This window comes from Protopterus annectens, chromosome 1.part1, assembly GCF_019279795.1.
Source record: "Protopterus annectens isolate FY-2018-M chromosome 1.part1, PAN1.0, whole genome shotgun sequence".
Classification (NCBI taxonomy): Eukaryota; Metazoa; Chordata; order Ceratodontiformes; family Protopteridae; genus Protopterus; species Protopterus annectens.
Window position 1 is genome coordinate 483,941,934 of NC_056726.1, and position 22,823 is coordinate 483,964,756.

The 22,823-nt window shown below is 43.2% G+C and overlaps 1 protein-coding gene across 1 annotated transcript in view; it reads right to left on the reverse strand.

Annotated features, from left to right (window-relative positions):
- TARBP1 (TAR (HIV-1) RNA binding protein 1) overlaps positions 1-22,823 on the reverse strand; it is a 2,802,917-nt gene that overhangs the window by 1,692,720 nt on the left and 1,087,374 nt on the right. The window contains exon 14 of the mRNA XM_044087106.1: positions 4,571-4,732. Coding sequence (XP_043943041.1) covers positions 4,571-4,732 — 162 coding nt within the window. The remainder of the gene's footprint in view (positions 1-4,570; positions 4,733-22,823) is intronic.

Below are 22,823 nucleotides of genomic sequence, written 5' to 3' on the forward strand. Positions count from 1 at the left end.
GCCTAAAAAATGACTTGTAAGACCTAGGCATCACACCTGAGGATTTTTCCGCAGAGAATATTGGGATGGTAATCTGAAACATGCAAGTCACAGAAAAGGACCGTCCTGCGCTAAACTGGTACATGATGTCAAAGCATGCGAGAAAGGAATATGCATATTCCATACATATACTACATATTAAACCTAGAGTACTTGATAATAGTTCTCAATCTTAATCACAAACACTGGCTAATCTACAATGTATGTACTGTACCTGTGTACTGTGTATGTATTCTACCTATGTTCCAAATTTCAGCCGTACACCACAAATCTATTAATTACCTTCATTTTTAAATTAATATTTTTTTGTTTGTTCTCTCCACTGTAACTGTTGATGTGTTGCATACCACTGTAAAAACATGTCCTTTGTAATTTGTGTGTATACTGATCATGTCTAAATAACTAAATGTATCTGTAATTTTTCTATGTGGAGCTTTTCTCCCCGGGCCTCTGCTGAAAAAGGGCCTTTTCAGCTCAGTCAGACACCCCCGGTTAACAAATGTATAATAAAAAATATATGCCTAAGCACAGGAAACAAGTGGAAAATTGCTTTACTGTTTTGGATAAAATAAGAAGAATTTATAACAGTCATTTTCTCCAAAAGGCTTCTGATGTCACAGCTACAAGTTTTTGTGATTTTATTCCACTCCAAGTCCAGAGTTTCGTACACTAACACAGATATGAATAGCAAACTTTCAACCTACTCAATTTCTGAAAGCCTGAATGACACTATCAAATATCTATGTTTTTATTCCACATAAAATTGCAGTTATTTCCCACAAAAATAGTAAAACATGCACTATTTTATTCCACAATCTAGGTAACTGTCATACCATTAATTCAGTCTCTGTTTTTATTAACTATACTTAATTTCAGTAGAAAGTTACACAGCCATATGTTGGCACTAAGAACTTCTGCATTGCAGACACAGTGTTGTTAAAGAACAGAGGCCGACAATGCATTAAAAAACAAACAGAGATCATCAGAAGCATATTAAACTGAGTACAGCAATGGCTCTCGATCTATCCGAGCAGTTTAAATTTTGTAGCCTCATTATTTTCTTACTAAGAAACACGTAGTTTTCTCTAGTTATAAAATGTGTAAGTGAATATAAAAAGCTAAACTAAACTTCTTAAACGGCCAAATTAGTGTCATATAAAGTGCCACAGGTATTTCACCAGATTGTTCTAATCACCCTTTAGTACGGGTCTACTTCAGAAGACTGAAAAAACAAAAGACTGAAAAGTCAAAATACTGAATGATAGAATTTGCCCCTTCTCCGCTGTTGTGCAATCTTGACGTTGGTATATATTAGTTAGCAGGGGGTGTGGGGGTTGCCCCTGCATTAAAAATGTGTTCATCATTTTGAATTTTCAGTCTTTTGGTTTGTCAGTCTTCTAAAGTAGACTGTTTAGTACAAGAGCTATCCCAAATACAGTATCAGTGATCAAAGTTAAGGCAGTGGCAAGGTCCTTTAAAAGTTTCCATTATGAGTAAATGACCATCAATTTTAAAATGAAAGTTCATAGTATCTTTAAAGCATCATACTCCATATTCCTTTATATTCACTAGGAGAATATTGTCATAGAACAGAGTCTGCAAACCCTATGCAACAGTTTCATCTGCAATACAGGTAACCACAGGTCCACATTGTAGTCACCCAGTTTTAACTTTGAAAAAAATAAATAAACAGAAATGGCCCAACTTCAAGACCTGTAATATTCCACTAGTCGGATACACCAAGTCTGAAAGTATTCCCCCGCTAAAACTCTCTTTGTACCATTAATTAACCATTTTTGATCCAGTTAATTGTAATGAAGTCTATTAACTGTTTTTAATTTACCCAACACATTACACGTGGGATCATGTCAAATGATTTTGCCAGATGAAAACATAGTGCATGAACTGTTAGGCCTTGAGAAAGCTGGACATCCCTTTCATGATAACATATCAAGCACGAGGACTCCTAGTTACTTTATGTAACACATCCACATCTATTATTTTACAAAACATCTGTATGAACTTTATGGGTCAGGTACTATCTGGAGCTGAAATAATGACATTTTTTGAGAACAGAAAATAAAAGATATGTACTCATCATGTCAGTTGACTTTGTAAGTCTTCTCCAACAAGCTTAAGTGTTATAATTTCCTCTTCTGCAAACCCCCACACTTCCTGCTAACTATTTTTTCTCTCTCTTTCCTTTCCACACTTGGTGCTGGTGATGCTGCCAACTCCTGTATCACACATCAGAATAGGAAAGCAAGCCTAAACACTGTGCCTGCCGTTCTGTCCCCATCCAAAGAGTAAGAACACGCTGTAAGACAGGTAATAAAAGAAAACAAAAGAGAGAGAGACATGAATACAAACTTAACTCGTTACAGGGGATGCCAACATCAGGCATTAAGAGGAGTCATCATCCAAACACAGGTTAACAGCAAGAGGGTAATAATTACTTGGTTAGGAAGAGATACTGACAAATCGACTGACGTGGTGACTACATCTGTTAGTAAGATCCCTTAAGAAGTATTCTAAGGAGTACAATGCAGCTGAAGGACAGGCAAAAGGTGAAATTACAGGAGGATGCATCCTGCAATACTAAAATACTAAAATATCAACAGATGTCAGATTCCTGCAGCAATGCTCAAAGTGCTTTGTGTGAGTGTGACATGAGAACCAACTAAAACTAGCCATGGCAGAAATGTCTGCAATGAAGATATTCTTGAAGTTAATAGCAAACATAATGCAGTCTCTAAATTAATAATTAACTAATAATATAACAATACAATATAATGTAATCTCAGAAATACTAGTGTATATCTAGTTGCATTTGAAATAGCCCCATATGCACGCATTTGGGCCTACTACAAATCCTCACATGCTTGTAGCTTACGACACACTTATTTGAAAAAGCAAGCGCTTTAACTCCCACTAGCCCAGTCTGCTGTAACTATTTAGTCCACCCAACGCCAGTCCCTAAAAAATGTATATCTGTACCAGAGCCTTAACTCTAATCCTAAAACTCCCATCCAGTTTCTAAACAGAGTCCTCACTCTCTTACCCTAAAACTCCATTCTTCCTCCCTAACCCTAAAGTCCTGACTGCTCTTTAAACCTACATTCACTGATTGCTCCCTAACCCGAAAACTCCATTCCCACTCTCTAAGCTACAATTCTCTTTCCTGCTCTCTTACAGGAAAACTGCCTTTCCACTCCCTACCACTAAAAGTATCCTCATGTGCCCTAAATCTAAAACCCATCCTGATCACTGCTCTTAGTTACACTCCCACCCCCTCCCTCACCATGGCTGATGCACTTACCTTGCTCATATTCGAATAATGTGTTCCGGTATGGTAAAAACTTGTATTCGAGTTTGAATGCAAGAAGCAGACTACACAAGCTACAAGATGCCCGAGTTCCTGGCTTCAAGACAATAGTTTACATGTGCTTGGGTCTAGAACGTTTGTACTAGAACCTACACATTGGGGTAGGGTGAGGAAGACAAGGAGCCACATCTGGACCTCACCAGCAAATATTATCTTGGTTTTATGGCATATGCAAGCCATTTATAGTGCTTTTAGGGTCTTCCCTCAAACAATAATGCCTTCTTCAACCTCCTACAGCTGTCCAATATGAAAATTTAGGAGGCTTCCAGCTTTTGGTAATACTTTTTATCAACAATTAAGAGGAGTCTTAACAGTTACACATCATTTTATGATCATAAACTACCTAATCTTGAAGTAACATTAAACAGTAAGGCAAGAGGGGTAAGGACAATGCAATTTTCTCAAACTTAAATACAAATTCCTAGACCTCCTGAAGAAGCAGGAGTAGACACGGTCAGTCTTCAAAAATGTAAAACCAGTCCTCTTCTCAGTCTATAGATGTCCAGCAAGCAAAGTTAGAAGCATGAAAGTAGCTGGAGAGTCTATTAAGGGTCCAGAAGAACTAAATCAAACACTGTCAAAGTATAACCACCAAGGGAGTTAGTTAATAGCCAGAAATATGCAAAATACTTAATTATTGCATTTTTACTAGGAAAGGTAAACAGAGTAGAGCTAATTTTCAAATTATATCTGGGGAGAAAAATTCCTCTGAAAGAGTGCTGTTATTACATTTGTACAGTCACTGCAACAATGGATATTATAAATATGGTGGTGAAGACACTGTAAGAGAGCTAGTAAATCATATACTGTCAGCATCTTTATACAATGTATTGGCCAACATAGAATATTTACATATAAGGTGATAGTCTTTATATGGTAGTTCAGCTGTTATACATATTTACTGATACAACACTGCATGCAGACATGCCAACAGTTATATTTCCTGGTTTCTGATTCAACTGTTAATTTCAAAATGTTTTCTCTCTTCAAGCAAGGTTTGCAAGTGGTAAAGGATAGTAAAATAACTACAAAATTATTTTATTTACAAGTTTTTCCATAGCACAACCATCTGTTATTCTTTTAAAAAATAAAAAAGAAAGAAAGCATAGCACACAAAGTGATACTCAAAACATTTCACAACATTACCTGCTCTCTGCTAGTCGCTTGCAAATTCCGAATTGAAGACTCAGTTAATGAGGCTATAAAGCTTAAGGTGTAAGAAGCGCATTTCCAGCCTACTGCAGCATGTACTTTCAGCAGCTCTCGCAATACAGCAATATACAAATCACAACGATCCAGATCAGTGATCTACAGTTAAGAAAAGTATAGAAAATCAGCCATTTATGAAAACTTTCACTGCATATGAATATAAAGCAATTCTGACAGAATAAAGGATCCACCTGGGACAAAAATGCTTGAAAAGGTGTTTATTCACTACATTTAACTACAACAATGCTCTCTCTCCCAGTGTCAAACCACTTAGCTGTGCCTCATAAATGCACTTAGCAAACTGTGCATAACTGTGTATAGCTCTGCATATAGTTCATGTTATACTGGTGATCACTATATTATGACTGGGTCATTAATTATTACCGGTTTGTTATCTCAGCTGAAAAGCATAGATCAAGAGGTAAATCTTCCACTTTAAAAGCATAAACCGGAGTTACAAACAGTGGCCTATTCACAACCCATTGTAATACACAGGACATTTTAGCTCTCCCAATCTATTACCAGCTAAACAGAAAAAGTGCAGGAGTGCAAAGTGTTTTTTATAACTTTGAAAACTACAAAACATTTGGCACTATTAACTAGACAGTGACCATAAGTGAGGTGTGCCTATCATCAACTAACAGCTTCAAAAGCTGTTAGACACTTGACTATACCACATGTTTTGTGGCAGGGTACAGTATGTTACACAGTTGTCACAGGATTCCTCTGATGCAGTCCTGGAGTGGATGCTGTATGTGTGGCAGTGCAAGCCTCAATAACAACAGTTTTTTTACATACGAACCTCACCATAACAAGTTTTATCTTTTATTCATTTATTTCAGTTGGATGACTGGGGAAGTCCACTAGGCCTAAAAAGAGCCCATTTTAAGTGGAGGTCCAGGGAGAAAAGCTCCATTAACAACATATTAGCATGTACACATGCAAAGCAAAGAAGTCATGCAGCTTTATGCAGCATTCTACAGTAAAAAAAATTCTACAATAATAATAAAATTTAGCAACTGTACAGTCAAAGAGTCATTAACAGTGAATTACAACTGAGGATGAGAAATTGTTGGAAATAAACTATTAACAAAATATGGAGGTTAAGGAGGAGTAGGAGGGCAAATGATGTGATTGCAGAGATGATGCACAGAGTTAGAAGGTGGGTTTTGATATAGGAGGGTTCTCTGTGGGGAAGGAGCAAGGGCATTCCATCTTTGAAGATAGGTAAGAATGGAGGAGGGATTTAAAGTTAGAGTGGTTATGAGTATTTTTAAGGGATGGAGAAAGAAAGTTCTGTAGTTTAGCTAAGGAGCAGGATAGCACAGTGTAACCAGGTGGCCGTAAAGGTTTGTAAATTTTGAGCAGGCTTTGATTTTTGGACCTAAGTGAGCGATTAGGAATATAGGGGGTTAAAGAGGTGGACAGAGAGGGATAGGAGGGTAAGTTAAATATGAGCTTATGGGCAGTGGTGAGTTTAAGGAGGTTCAGATAGTTGGGTAGCTCCCTGCAGGGAGTGGCGGGAGATGCAGTGATGGGACGAGTTCCTAAAGTTGGTGGCGAATTTGCAGATTTTATTGCAGCTGGTTTCTAATTTAGTGTGAAGGCAGAGCTGAAGATTAAAGAATAGAGGAGCGCCATACATTGGGGGGGGGGGGGAGAAGGTATGTGGAGACAAGGGTATTTCTGGTGGAGGGGGTGAGATAACGGTTATGCCTATACTGTATAGCAGTCCTAATTTTTTATGGGATTTTTTGATGTTAGTTTGGATGCGGATATCGATTTTTAGATGTTCGTCAATAATGGCGCAGAGCAGTTTGGTGTGAGGAACACTTTCAATGGGGGTGTTATTCTGGCTTATGCTCCTGAAGGAGTTTTTATCAATGGGGAGTGTTTAGATGGGGAAAAAATAATTAATTTGGTTTTATTGGCATTAAGGGCTAGGTGGTTGTTTTGCATCCAGGTTTCAGTATTTGAGAAAGTTGACTGGGTTATCTGCCGAAGGTTGGAAGGGGTGTCAGCTGAGCAGTCAAATCATCTCAATACTGGGTTATTGTAGAACTGGAGATGTAGTGGTGAAAATTGTTGATGAATATATTGAAAAGGGGCAAAGGACAGAACCTTGGGATACCCCAGTAGGGGTGTATAGAAAGGAAGAGGTGGTGTGACGCCCCTGCACTGGCCCAGTAATCAAAGAGCCTCAATCCTTACCACTAGCACCAGTGAGGGACATACACATTGGCAGGATAACAAGTACACACACAGTACAATTTCCCTTAAGAGCACACGGATATCACAGTCAGTCTGGGGCTGGTTTCTCTACCTTTCTCCAGATCCCCAATAAAACTCCCCACTGGAACAGCTATAGGCTTAAGATCTCAGCCAAGTGGCCAAGTTAAGACCTCCAGCACCCTCTCTGTCCAACCAGTGCTTTGTGTCCCTGCCCAAGTAGCTGACACACACACACACTTTGATATTTGACTTATATATAAACCCACATACACTCCTGGGGAAGGTTGGCACATGTTTAAAAGTTATGACCCCCCCTTCTGACCAGACTATAAGGTAGTTATCACTGCTACCAACCAGCTCTTTTTCAGCTACTATAACGCCCTTACAAAGGGTTACCAATTTTACTGTGTAATGTTACTATTAGCCAAATGGCATGTGTGACCAAGACTTTCAAGGCTATGGAGTGGCCTATACAGTGTCACTAAATACATATGCAAACATTCTGAGAGCTTAAATATCTCTAAAAAAAACTAGCCACAATTAAAATGTTTAAATATATTTAATAACAAATAATAAAAGAACAAGACAATACTCAATAACTCAGCACAGCGACTACAGAGTTCAGAATCACAGGAAATATTTTAAAACAACACTACAGGACAGTCTCAAATAAATACAGAAAACATCTAAACTAATCTTTACTATATTTCTATCTATATCTAACAGACATTACTTTTCCCCTAGTTACTTACTATTAGCAAGGCAGCAGTGCTGAGATGGATGTTTCCAGGTCCAAAGACAAATACAAAATGCACAGACTCACTCTCTGAGATAGTTCTTAAATTAATAATACACATTACTAGTGGGTTAGCTGGGATGATGCTACTCTGTCAACTGCCTTCAGTTCCCAGGCTAACAGAAACAGAATTTAGCACCTCTGTGTCAGAGGTACACATCTCTCAGAAGTTTGCCTAGAACTGGAAGTCGTTAAACAGTTAAACACTTTTACATTTGATACCTAGTAATTATTTCTGTTTCAAGACAACAAGAAGACCTCCAACTCTAGACATTATGCCTGCTCTGAGCTGAAACAGAGATAACACAATCGTAAACCAATTTCCACTTATTTTCTTGAGGTTTTGCAAGTTAATTCTGTATGTTCCAACTTCCACCATTAAAACACATCTGCACATGTATATAGTTTATACACATTTCTGCTCTTTCCCAGCAGGGTACACTGTGGTTACATTCTTGAAGCTCCGTACATAACATACAGTTCAACACACACTTCTGCACCAGTAGTTTAATATACACAACACATACACTTCTCTTACATTTTAAGACAAGCCTATTGATCATATTAATATTCACAAATGACATATGATTATTTATAACATTCCAGATAGCTGGGCTGGCAGTGTCACATCTCTCTATAAATCATATTAATATTTTCAAGTGACATACAATTATTTACAAAATTCCAGCTAGCTGGGCTGGCAGCATTTTGGTTTGTCACAGGTGGACTGTTTCCATGTAACAGCTTGTTGTCTTTTGGAGCGGTAACTGGTGACCCAAGCTATGGTGGTAGGGGAGAGATTGAAGGAGGAGAGTTGTGATAGAGTATAGGGTGAGAGATGGTGTTGAAGGCTTTGGAAAGGTCTATGAACAGCACTGATATGATTTTGCCGGAGTCACGAGCATGGTTAATGGACTCAAGGAAAGAGAGGAGTGCAGTGATGGTACTGTGGCCAGGACAAAATCCATATAGTGTGGGGGGAATAGAAGGTTGTTTTGTGTTAGATAAGGCATCAACTGTGAGTGAATACATTTTTCCAGGACTTTTCAGAGTGGGGAAAGTATGGCAATAGAATGGAAATTAGTGGTGTCAGTGTTTGTACCACCTTTATGGAGTGGGATGATGAATGCTCGTCTCCAAAGTGAGGGAACATAAGATTCTTGATTGGACCTATTTATTATGATGGAGATAGGGAAGGTTATGCTGTTGGCAGGTAATTTGAGGATGAATGCAGGTAGATGATCTGGTGCACTGAGTATGGTTTCAGTCGGAGGAGGGGTTTTTTTATTATGTGTGCGGGCACAGGATTGAGGCTGAAGGAAGAGGTGTGTGTTTTGAGATCACAGGGGAAGGTATGGGGAGGGGAAGATATTGGAGGGGAGCTGAGAAAGCTGGCAGTAAGTGTGGCTATACATTCCACAAAGAAGGTGTTAAATATAGAGGTTGTTTCTTGATCAGAGCAGTTAGGGTTTGGGCATGGGTTGTCTTTACTGCTGGGGTGAAGGAGGGAAGAAATAGTATTCCAGAATTTTCTAGGGTTGTTAGTATGTTCAGATTGAAGCTTAGAGTAATATGCTTTGCAGTATCTAGTTATTATTATTTTTCATGGAGTTGTGGAATTGTTTAAATTCTAGTAAGGTATTAGGTTGCTTACTTCTTTGGTATTGTTCCCATTTTTGTCTCGTAGAAGCATGATCTGTTTAGTTTCCTTAGACAGCCAGGGAGAAGTTGTAGCTTTAACTCTTTTGGTCCTGACAGGAGCAAGGTTACTGAGTAGGTACAGAAAATTTCATTAAAGTAGTTGATGACGTTGTCAAGGGGCAGATTTTTTAAAGGTGTCCAGTCAGTTAGTTTTAGGCAGTCTGAAAGTGTTAGTGGGTTGAAGTTGGACAGGTTTCAGGTTTAAATGTATGCATTTGCTTTAATATTGCTACACACTCATGTGTGCTAGCTTCCACTGCACTTGAATTGTTTTTAGTGCTGTTTTAGCTGCTTTTCTGTAAAAACAAAAAAACGAAACAAAAAAAAATTCTAAGCTTGTTGGAAGTCTTCTAGCCTATCTTTCTGGTTTAAAAGCCCACGTTTGTGCTTGTTTCCTGCCTTTCCTGTAACTAGTCTAGTCCAGATAGAGATTTATTGTATCCAGGATTGTTTGTAAGCTTCTCAGCCCCCCGAAGCATTTCTGTGCTGGAGGGAAGTCTTCTGGCTTATCAATGGGAATGGTAAGCACTAGGTAGCCTATCTATCACAAGAGGAGTGGTTCCTGGCCCAGAAATTGAAGTTTACTGGCTGTTTGAGCAGTTTTTTCCATCTCTTTCAACTTTCTGGTTTAAAAGCTCACATTTTCACTTGTTTCCCGCCTTTCGTGTAACTAGTCTAGTCCAAATACAGATTAGCTGTATCCAGGACTGCTTGTAAGTTTCTGAGACCCCAAGCCTTCCTGTGATAGAGGGAAGCCTTCCAGCCTGCCAGTGGAAGTGGTAAGCACTAGGTAGCCTATCTACCACAAGAGGAGTGGTTTCTGGCTCAGAAATTGTAGTTTATTGGCCATTTGGGCAGTGTTTCCATCTCTTTCAACTTTCTGGTTTAAAAGCCCATGTTTGCACTTTTCCTGCCTTTCCTGTAACTAGTTTAGTCCAGATACAGATTTGCTGTATCCAGGACTGTATGCAAGCTTCTGAGTCCCACAAGCCTTTCTGTGTTGGAGGGAAGCCGTCTAGCTTATCAATGGGAGTGGTAAAGTGGTAAGTACTAGGTAGCCTATCTACCACAAGAGGAGTGGTTTCTGGTCCATAAATTGTAGTTTATTGGCCGTTTGGGCAGTTTTTCCATCTCTTTCAACTTTTTGGTTTAAAAAGCCTGCATTTGTGCTTCTTTCCCACCTTTCCTGTAACTAGTCTAGTCCAGATACAGATCTGAGGCATCCAGGACTGTTTGTAAGCTTCTGAGCAGTGCCAAAGTCTGCTCTTCAATTTTTCCCTTAGATCTGGTAGTTCTCTCCTCTCCTGCACTTTTACTAGTTTATTAGTCTAGCACTTTACCAGACTTCTTTTAGCAACTATTGTAGCACACAAAAGTGCTACCAGCACTAAACGTTCTACAAGGAAACAGCTCCAGTACTTATTATTAATGCCCATCCCTCCAGGAATGTCTAAAGGTCAGTTCCCTGTGCTTTCTCCTATTAACCTGGTGAATGTGGGCATCCTGAGGCAATGCAGCATCTGCCTCATGTACAATGACAACCCCTCCTCTAAACTCCCAATACTCAGATTTACGACAGCTGCACTTATACATCCAAATTGGAAGCCACACACTCTCCAGCCAAGACTAGAATAGCTGGTCAAGAGGAAAAGGTCAACACTTGCACCACACTACATGGAACACATAGCCCTCAAGAACACACACCAGCACTGCCTTCACATAAAAACACAAACCACACACCCACCATCGCAGAGGCTCTCAATAAAAATCCACCCAAACAGCAGAGACATCCAAGGCAGAAACACACTCGACCACCTCAACATAACACTAATCACGAGACACATAACTCTCCTAAACTGTGTGCCACTCAACAAAACTCCCTAAGGCAAAACAGCATGCCCAACACACTAGTCATAGGTGACTCGATAGTGAGGCACACTGATGTCCCACTCACTAAGTTGAATAAGGAGAAAGTAACAGTCAGCTGCCTGTCAGGTGCCAGGATCCACCACATAATGCACGCACTCAGGTCCCTCAACAACAGGTACAAATATGACTCTGTCATTGTACATGTGGGTGTGAATGACCTGAGACGTACCTCCCTGGACTGCATGAAAAGAGACATAGAGGAGCTCTCGGATTACGTAGCCCAGGCGGGCATGACCCTAGCCCTGAGCAGCATCCTACCATCATCCAGAATGATACCACAGTACAAGCAGAAAATGACTGATTTCAACAATTGGCCATGTTTCTGGTGTCATTCTAAGGGGATCCATTATCTGTCTGCCTGAGATGACATGATTGACAGACCTCGATGCTTTGCCAGAGATGGCCTGCAACCATCACCCCTGGGCTTCCGGATACTGGCCAAGGCTCTTGCCACCCCTATAGTGCCTTTTTTAAGTGGTGTTTCAAAGACCACATTACCACCATAACAGCTACAGACAAATGCAATCTGAGGGTCATGCAGCTCAATGCTAGAAGTCTAAATCTCAAAATGCACTCACTCGAAGCACTCCTTAAAATGGACAACATCGACATTTGTGCTGTAACACAGACCTGGTTCAAGGCAGCAGAAACACCCCTGCACTACCAGGCTATAACTCATTCCACACCTTTCTGCCCCAGAACTTGGAGCAAAGCTCCAAAGGCGGTGGTGTTTCCATGTTCATAAAGGATGCGCACACCTCCAGACTGGTAGCCCAACATAATGCATCAGAGATACATCAGGTGCAGCTAACATGGGGTAAGACAGTGATTCAGGTCGTAGCCTGCTATAGGTCCCCAAACATGTCCCATGACTCACACTCCACGTTCCTAAGCACCCTGGAGAATATTAGGATCCAACCTAACACTCTCATACTGGACGATTTCAACCACCCCTCCAATAACTGGGAAAACTACTCATATACCAATACACTTGTCCAAACGTTTCCTGGAATTCATTAATTCCAATGCCCTGTACTAGCTCATTCTTATCCCCACTAGAAGTAGCAACATCCTTGACTTGGTCATTACTAAAATGGGGAACCGTTGCTCTACACCAGTAGTCAACTCCTCCCTGGTTAAATCCGACCACAAACTAATCACCTTGGAAATCCACATCCCTCCCACCACCCCACAAAGGTAACCGCCATACAAAACTTTTCCAAAGCTAACTTTGGACTCCTAAAAACAGAGGTGGCTAACTTCAAAGCGCCCATGCAAATGGAGAATAGTTGCATGACCACCGAATCGTACGCCAATGCACCGTACGAACACGTACACAAATGCATGGATCTCGTCATACCCAGTAGAACCAAGATACTCTCCTCCAAAAAAGCAAGCCAATCTGGTAGTCCCCTGCCATAAACAACCTCTACAACAGAACGAGGAAACTAATGCAGAATAAGGTGAAGTCCCAAGATTGGAAAAACTCTTATCAGCCTCAACAAAAAGTTGAGATCTCTCATCAAATCCTCTAAAGCTAGCTATGAAAACAGAATTAAAGCAGATAGTAAAGACAACCACAAGACCTTCTATAGTTATGTAAAAAATCTCCACGGCAATACCCAGATTTGCTCTGAGCTACTGCACAATGGTACCTCCTATACCAAACCAACAGATATTGCCAATATTCTGGCCAACAGATTCAGTGCTAACTTTAGTCCCCCCGCCCCCAAAGGACCAATCAAAATAAATACCAGTAGATTGCCAGGCACCCAGTATTACTGCTGCACAGGTTAAAACAGAACTGTCCAATGCCAAGAATACAGCTTCTATGGGACCTGATAGTATCCTTGGTTGTGTTCTACATGAACTACAGAGTGAACTGGCACCTCACCTATGTGCCCTGTTCACTCACAGCCTCACCTCATGCTTTCTCCCTACCGAATGGCACACTGCTACAGTCATCCCTCTCCACAAAGGAGGAGCGACTACACACCCTGGGAACTATAGCCCTATTAGCCTGACGAGTCTGATATGCAAAGCTATGGAACGCATCATCATGGAGCTAATAAACAAGGATATAGGAAATCTCCAAACTCTGCATCCCACACAGTTTGGTTTTGTGAAGGGTAGCTCAAGCCTGTTCAGCCTGGTCGACTTCTTTGAGTCAGTCACCAGAGCTTTGGATGAAGGCAAGGTGATTCATACAGCCTACCTTGATCTGGCCAAGGCCTTTGATACCATTCCCCAATTCAGGAATCATAGAAAAACTCACTAAGCTAGGCATCAACCGCTATATCACTAGGTGGGTTGCAAACTGGCTCACAGATAGAACCCACAGTGTGAAAGTAGCTGACTCCAAGTCAGACTGCCGACCAGTCACTAGTGGAGTCCCACAGGGTTCAGTCCTGGGTCCTCTCCTGTTAGGTATCTACTTCGTTGAAGTCCAGGCCAACACGAAGGGACTCTGGCTGACAAAATGCACAGACAATTGCAAGTTGGGAGCTATTATTAACTCCCCAAGTGACGTTGACATCCTACAAAAAGGCCTCACTGAGACCAACGACTGGTGTCAGAACCATGGCCTTAAGCTCAATGTCAAAAAATTTATTGTCATCCCCTTTGGAAAAAACTCGATTCCCATGAATTACCACATCGATGGTAGTCCACTGAACATGGAAGGCGTTATAAGAGATCTGGAAACAGATTAACAGCAACCTCTTTTTTAACCACCACATTGCCACTATGGTCATAAAGTCCTTCTATGTGGCACATCTCATTACTAAGGGTTTTGCATCCAGGAAGAAAGAGGTCATTGTCTCCCTTTACTCTTCCCTCACTAGGCCAATCATCGAGTACAATACCCAATTTGGCATGTACTTCATTAGACACCTGCAACAACTGGACAGGCTGCAAAAGTACCTCACAAAGATGATCCTAGGCCTTACACACTTGTCCTACATGGACAAACTCAAAAAACTCCAACTATTCTCTGTCTCATATCGCCTACTTAGAGGCAATCTCTGCTTGACTTACAAAGCCATGTCTGACCCAGCTCTATTAGAAATGCTACAGCTAAAGAAATCCCAATCCCTCTGCACCACACACTCTAGAGACCTCAACCTCATTACCACACTCAGCAGAACATGCTGGAGGGACAGGTTCATAACCCAGAGACTGCCCATGCTATGGAACAGACTTCCCATACATGTCAAGCAGAGTACCTCACTGGCCCTCTTCAAAAGAAATCTTGATGAGTGGATGGGAAACAGAAAATTCACCCCAGGGATCACTCTAGTGGCTCTACTCAACAGACGGGACTGGGAACTAAGGTCAGGTGGCACAATGCCAGTGTAATCCAATGGACTAGGCTTGTAAAGCCTCCAGGGCCGTCAGCCTAGTACACACCTATGAATCTGTGATGTTGTTTACGAAGGGGGGAAGGATACCGGTCAGCAAAGGCTTGTAGATGGTCACTGAGGGGGGTCAGGAAGGATTCCTGAATTTGAGATGAGATTTGGATGAGACACTAAGATCCAGTGAATGATGGAGTCGGAGGTTCCATCTTTGTTTGGTCTGGTGGGGGAGTTTATTAGCTGGGTGAAGTTAAAGTGGTTGATTGGATAGGCGATTGAGAGTTAATGGTGGCCCAGTTAATGTTTACATCGCCTAGGGTGAGGGTTTCATTTTTAATGTTACAGGAGAACCAGGAGAGAATGTCTTCTAGTATTGGGATGTTATTACCTGGAGGGATGTAAAGAGCAGCTAGGCATATGGACTTGTGCTTGTTCAATTTTAAGAGAGCTATGGTTAATTCAGAGTTGTCAAATTTTCCAGTGGGAGTATTGTATGGGGTAACTAAATAGGTGGAAGAGTAGATTATGGCTACACCACCTCCTTTTTTGTTGGGCCTATCATTACAAATCTCATGGTAGCCAGGTGGCAGGATTTCATTATCTTTTATGTGTGGTATAAGCCAAATTTTTGAGATGGCAACTATATCTGACTGGTTGTGGTTAAGCCAGGCATGTAGGTTAGGAATTTTATTATGGAGACTTTAGGCATTAATTGTGGTAATGCAAATGCTTTTGAGGGTGCGAAGGAATGACGGATGGGGAGAGGAGATGGATGGGGGGGGGGTTGGTGGGCCCGGGACTGGAGTGAATGTCACCAAAAAGAGAGAGGGAGATATGATCTAGTATGAGAGTGATAAAATCTGATGTGGAGGGGGAGTTTGAGAGGAGACAGGTAGAGCATTTGTTAGGGACTGGAGGGTATGGTAAGTTAGAAGATGGTATGATAGGTAGTATTTTGTATTTATATACGAGTGTTATGTTTGATGGGTAGAGTTCATGGGTTATAGAGGAGGAGGATGATGCAGTATGTTGGTAGTCAGAGGTATAGTGTAGTGGTAGGATGTAAGAGGCGTAAGGGAGTTGTGTAAGGTAAGTAAGGGTGCTAGGGAGTGCAATGGGCAGTATTAAGCTAAGGAAACGTGTTGGTGATAGGCATTGTATTGATAGAGTCAATCACTTTAAGTTAGGTTTTTGACCATGTGGGAGAGGTGGTGCGTGACTGGATGAAAGATGGAGTGAGAGGAGTTAGTGATAACGCAATTTCACAGCATGATCAGAACACTCAATGTATTACATTGTTAGCTATTTATTCAACTGGTCTTACTCACTGGCTATTAAGGGAACAGTGGCAAACACCTATTGCATACTGTTTACTGGATTATTTTCTAAACACATCAAGTAGAGACAGACAATTTCTAATTGCCATACAAAGAGAAATGAGAAAAAAACACCACATGCTTAGTAAATGCTAAAAAAACTAAAACACTGGCAGAGCATCTGGCTTACTGTTGCTACAATACTGGAATTAAATTTTCATTAGCTAACATTCTGGAATTTATACCTGTGACTGCTAGAATAGTTTCTGGTAATTATTGATTCTGGCTTCTCTTAGTAAAATGGGATATTTTAAACACAGAACACTAAATAATCCAAACTGGAAGAAAAGCAAATAGTAAATAAAAGAAATTCTAGCCATGATGAATAAGTGAGCTAATGTAAAAGCTTAATACCATGAAATCCCATTTTAACCAATACTCATACAGTACAGCATTTTTGAGGAAAATAAAAAAAAATACAAACTTGTTTGCAAAGATGCTCTTTTTTAAGTGGTAGAAATTATGTGCTTTTCTGCTATTTTGCCACATAAATCAAACAATGCTACTACCACAAAGTAATAAGTATTTAAACATAGGATTATGATCAGGTCACAGACTGTAGCAAACTTATTATGCGCCTGAGACATGGATGCCAAGAAATTCACCTCAATAGCAAAGCTCAAGAGGTGAATCTTTGAATCCATGTCAAGAACACAATTTTTCATTATGATCAGAAATCCAATCACAATTATTTGGAATGCATGGAGATTTAGCTTCTTAACGTAATACTAGTCAAGGAAAAACTAAATAAAAAAAAACGATGGTAAACAGTGGGGAAGTGGTTGCTGTCATACATATTTCCTGTGTAAGGGAAGCAGTTGTAACCAAAGTACAGTGTGCAGACAGCAAGCTGAAATTGGGAGATGAAATAAAAGCCATTGCATGGCATGCTACTGCTGTTTTCAGGCCAGCACTATCCGCTTTTATTGCAGATTTAATGCTAACAGGCGGTGCTTAACAATCTTCTAAATGTTCAGTGGATTTAAAAAGTTTTTAAATCCACTTCAGGATTTTGATAAAAGTTTTTAAATCCATTTTGTGTTTTTCACAAAAGTTTTTGAATCCACTCCACTTTCTTGACTATTTTACAAGTGGAAGTTTCTGGGAGGACTAGCTATTGGTACACGTTTTGGTTATTTAGTTTTGTTCGTGCATTGAGGCGCTTTTTGTTTGGTAATCTTCTAAAAGTTGTTAAGGTTGAATCTTGCTTTGAAGTAGCCCCTAAACAGGATATTGTTTAACTGTGTTTTGAGCATTTACTTTTCCAGTACAGAGCCAAGACTCCACAGTTGAGCCTCCGTGGAGATCTGGCGAGTGAAGCCACCACAGGAGGGACCGCTTGCAAGCCTTGCTGATCGCAATGGGATGGTGCATAGGAAGAGCAAGATATGACCACTGTACTAGGAGTGTCCACTGGAGGATGCGCATATTGAACCTGGCGAGAGGAAGAAGTGCTATAGAAGCCGCCATGGACCCTAGAGCCCTCAGGACCAACTCCGCCGGAACTGAGCTTGAGTGGAGAATGGCCCGCACCTGGAGTTGCAGATTTTGAACTCTGTCCGCAGTGAGGAAGGCTTTTAAACTCCTTGTGTCTAACCTGGCACCTATAAAATCTATGAACTGCGTGGGTGCTAGGTTGGATTTTTTTGTGTTTATAGTGATGCCCAGACGGGGAGCAAGATGGAGAAAGGAGTCTCGCCAATAGTAGTAGATGCCTTGTTGGGGCGGTAAGGAGCCAGTCGTCCAGGTAGGGAAAGACCTGTACCCCCTGAAGCCTCAGGTGGGCCGCTACCACTGCTAATACTTTGGTGAACACCCTGGGGGCTGTGGTGAGACCAAAGGGAAGGACCCGGAACTGGTAGTGACTGGCTCCCAGCCGGAAGTGGAGAAACCTCCTGGAGCGCCTGTCCATTAGTATATGGTAGTATGCATCCTTGAGGTCTATGGAGCACATCCAGTGATTTTCTCCCAGAAGGGGGAGAATAGACTGCAGAGTGACCATTCGGAACTTCTCCTTGGGAACTGCCAGGTTCAAGAGAGAAAGGTCTAAAATTGGTCTTAGATCTCCCATCTTTTTTGGCACTAAAAAGAACCTGGAGTAGAACCCTGATCCGATCTGGTCTGGGGGGACGGGCTGGATGGCTCTTTTCTTTAGCAGATGGCCAATTTCTGCCAAAGCGGCCTCCCATTGACCGGGTGGAACGTCGGGGAGGGACTTCAATTTTGGCAAGTGACGAAAGGGGATACGGTATCCTCTGGATATGATCTGGAGAACCCAGCGGTCTGATGTTATGGACTCCCATGCCGCTAGGTGCTCCAAAAAACGTCCCCCGACTGCCTCCAGAGTGGAGTAGCCGGGCAACCCCTCAGGGTTGCTGCGCGGGCCGTTCAGAGAAGGGTTTTCTGGACCCAAAGTTCCTGGGAGCCCCTCTGCCTCTAGGGCGGCGTCCTCCCTGTCCTCCTCTGCCACGGAAGGACTGGTTGTCCGGAGCAGGCTGGGATTGCTGCGACTTCCAGAACCACATCTTCTTCTGACCCTTTTGGTTCCTAGAATAGGGCCTCTGGGGTGCAGAGAAGCAGATTCCGACGGCAGACAGCGTCTTCCCGTCCTTCTCGCTCTGGGTCAAAGTGTCGCGAACAGTTTTGCCAAAGAGGGCAGAACCATCAAAGGGGGCGTTCGCAAATGACGCTTTGAAGGGCTCTGAGAAATCGCAATGACGGAGCCAGGCCTGACGTCTAGTAACTAGACCTGCCCCTGCGGCTCTAGCAGCGCCTTCCATAGCATGGGAGAGTAGCCGCATAGAGGTATTGGTAACGGACCTGAGAGTGGCCATGCGGGTGGAGTGCAGCACTTTGTCCTCCTCTGACATGGACTCTGGGGGGGATGCAGCGTATTCTTTAATAAGATCGCGCTGCATCCTAATCACATGTGCCAGATAGTTCAGCGCCCTTACCGAGAAGGTTGCTGAACTAAACATCCGCTTCCCCAAGCGGTCCATCATCCGAGACTCCTTGCTCGGGGGATGGACTGAGGGACTCTCCTGAGCAAGTTCCCTCTTGGTGGCCGCCGCCGTCAACATGGCATCTACCGGAGGCCCCTTACTCCAATGGGCACGGTCAGCCAGGGGACTGAGGATCCGGTCGGGCCTTTTAGGGATTGGCTCCACGGTGTCCGGTTCCTTCCACACCCTGGTGGTAATGAGGTCCACTAGGGGGTCGGCAGGAGGGGACACCCAAGAAGTAGACGGGCCCGCTTCAAATGCCTCCAAGAACACGGACTCGTCCGAGGAAGACTTGGGGGCAGACCACCCCCCCCTATGCGGAGCATTTCCATGATGTCTCCAAATGAGACATCCTCGGGGGGTGACCGTGGGGAGCCTTCCCCTTCCTCCAAATCCGTGTCTTCCGTGAGAGACTCGGGGGAGTCAATGTGCCTCCTTTTGCACATATGCTTGCGAGGAACATCCTCTGGGGGGCTGTCAGAGGACTCCTCGCAAATAGTAACCTGCTCCAGGGGAACAGCTTGGGGCACTGGAGCGGGCTGTCCCAAGGGCTGGATGGTGGAAGCCTGACCCAGTGCAGAGGGAGCGCGGGACGGAGCCGAAACAAGTGCCGGGGGTCCGGAGACCCTCAACAGGGCCCTCTCCACTACATCAAAAGCCGAAGGGGAGCCGACCTCGACCAAAGGATCCGACAATCGGCTCCCCCTCGGATCAGAGGAGTGGATCGGAGCCGGCGCGCCGGATCCGGCGACAGTGCGCTCAGACACAGACGGCGCCGAAGGAGCACTGATCCCCCCGGATCCAAAGCTCGGATCCAGGCTCCGAGAGGTCGGATCCGATGCACTCGAGGGCAGGGTCGGATCCGAAGTACCAAGTACTATCGGCACCGACCCACCCCCGGCTCCGAAGCTGCTCGGCTCCAACTGCTCCAAACCCGGGTAGCGGGTCAGAGAAGGAGCAATTGGCTTGAAAAAGGGGGTCGAGCTCCCCCCCCCAGAGGGGGGAGGCAAGAGCACTCACATCTGCATCTGGGCCTGGATGAACCTTCTCATCATCCGGTCCAGATCAGCGTCTGACAGGCTATAAGTTGATCTCGACGAGGCTATCGAGGTAGGCCTTGAGTGCCTCCTCGATAGCCTCGACGGAGATCGGGTCTCCTCCTCCTCAGGTCCCGGTGAAAAACACACTGGAGACCGGAGCCGAGGAGGGGGAGAGCCAGCAGACAAAGAGGCCGGGGGAGATGCCCGCTTGGCTGGCGGGGCCGAAACAGAGGTCTCGGCCCGCCGCTTATGGTGCTTCTCCCTCCGGTCCTTCTTCCTAGCTTCCCTCTCCTCCGAACCACTACAGGGAGGTTGAGTCCCAGGAGGAGGAGGGGGAGCCGGAGAGGGGACAACCGTGGCAACGGTTACCCCCGAAGGAGCGGAGGCCGGAGCTGAGTCCGGCAGCAAAAGACCCGCCAAGACAAGCTTGGACCTCCGCTCCTTCAATGCCCTGGGGTTGAACCCTGCACAAATGGAACATCCAGATGTGAGGTGTTCAACCCCCAGGCATCTAACACACCGAGTGTGGCCATCAGCTGGGGAAAGCTTATGGCCACACTCGGAGCACTTAGAAAATACAGCTTTGGGCTGCTCAGACAACCCAAAAGCAAAAAACAAGGTTACTAAAACTAGTTAAAGTAAAGTAACAAAAACCACTCAACAGACCCAAACACACACTACGCTACCAGCGAGGGGAGGGATAAGTAAAAATAAATTTTAAGAGACTAAAAGTATAAAAATATTAATGGGAAACCTACACTTTCACACAACTTTCATACTAAACTTTCAAAAATAAGCTTATATAAGACTAAAATTTCACTTAGCTGGAGAGCTTTGAAAAACACAATCTGGTCACCATGCGAGGCAAACGAGATCTGGGGTCATGAGGGTAGAGCAGGGCATTATGGGTGAGGGGAGGAGCTGAGAGCTTGGATCCATAGCTGGTAAACCATGCCGGTTCGGATCCGATATCGGATCCATAACCCACAGGTTGCAGACAAATGAATCTCCTACTTCAGATCATCAGTTAAGAAAACAGGAAACACGCACATAACTTTAACTTTCACATTAAACTTAATAGTGTGCTGACGCAAGTCAAACTGCCAAAAGTTTTTTGGTAACTGCACCAACACTGAGTGAGATGAATGTACTAGCTAAAAAAACAAACACAGAGAAATACATAGTTTTATTACAAACTTACAGAAACACAGCAACAAAACACCAAGAATAAAGCTGTTTTTGCTATATTTATACACTAGTCACTTTAGCCTATGCCAAGTGGTATAAAAATCCTTGAATTAAAAGTTGGCTCATCAACACTGATGCCTGGAATCTTATGGTTTTATTATTAAAATAATCCCTTACTTTTCACTATTTATAGAATAGAAAGTAATAGCAAAATACTGAAATGCACCTTTAGGAAATCTGTATATCATAGCAGTTAAGGTACATACTACAAATCTGAAGACCTGGGTTTAAATTCCATAAGCTGACATTGAAATGTTATGAATCCCTCAACTCCCACAATCCTCCCCCCAGCCGTAATCAAGCTAAAAAAAACTTCTCAAAAGCTGACTGCAACCTCCTAAGGGAGAGTATCAGCAGCGTCACACCTTCTCCCCCCCTCAGAAGATACAGACAACTATGCTGGACAGAACGCTGATGCAGTATACAAGCCCCTGTAAAACTGCATGGACTCAGCCATACCCAACAGAACTAAAACCTGCTCCTCAAGGAAAAACAAACCTGTTTGGTGGACATCCTCTATCAACAGGCTTTACACTAAAAGGAAAAAACTGTTGTCCATGGGTAAAAAGGAACAAATTCCAAATTGGAAAAACTCCTTCATTGGCCTCAACAAGCAAATTAGATCACTAGTGAAAACCTCCAAAGCCAATTATGAATCGAAACTAGGCTCCGTAAAGTACAGTTGTGTACACTTACCATAAATGTAGATGCTCGAGTGTATTCACTGCTGCAGTCATCACCTGTGGGTTATCCCTGCTATGGTATCCCTCGGCCAGCCCGAATACCAGAGTCAATGTTTTTCTGCGTCGGCTGCTGTCGCATGCTGCCTTACATCAGGACGTCAGCGTTATAAAGGAGAGCAGCCAACGCCATTACATCAATTTTTTTTTGCCCTAACCCTTCAGAGGCCCAAGTAAATATGGTAAAGTGGTCCTGCTGGCTAAAAGCCACCCTTTGAAACATATGTCTCCCTAAAAAAAGAAGATTTAAGGGGGAAGGAGGGTGGGAAACCAGGACTGCAACAGTGAATACACTCGGACATCTACATTTATGGTAAGTGTACACAACTGTACTATGTTTTTGTGTTTCGATGTTGCACTCAACACCTGTGGGAGGATTCCCAAAGCTGAGGATAGGGGTGGTAGGCTTACTATGGTACCTAGGAATGGGTCAGCAAACACTGCAGAACTGCAGAGGTAAACCCTGCCCTAGCCTTAGAAAATTGAGGCAGGTGGTAATGCTTGGTAAAGTTATGGTCAGAAGTCCAGGTGGCAGCTTCCAGGATGTCCCTGGTGGGAACTCCTCTGAGGAATGCTGTGGACGTGGAGGCTGGCCTAGTAGAATGGGTTCTAACAGACTTGGGGGGGGGGTTCCATGCAATCTGCAGCAGAAATGTCTACAGTGGGATATCCATTTGGAAATGATTTGTTTGGAAATGGGCTTCCCCTCTGTCCCTGGAGCAAAGCTGACAAGTAGTTGGTCTGTTTTCCTGAAGGGTTTGGTACGGTCC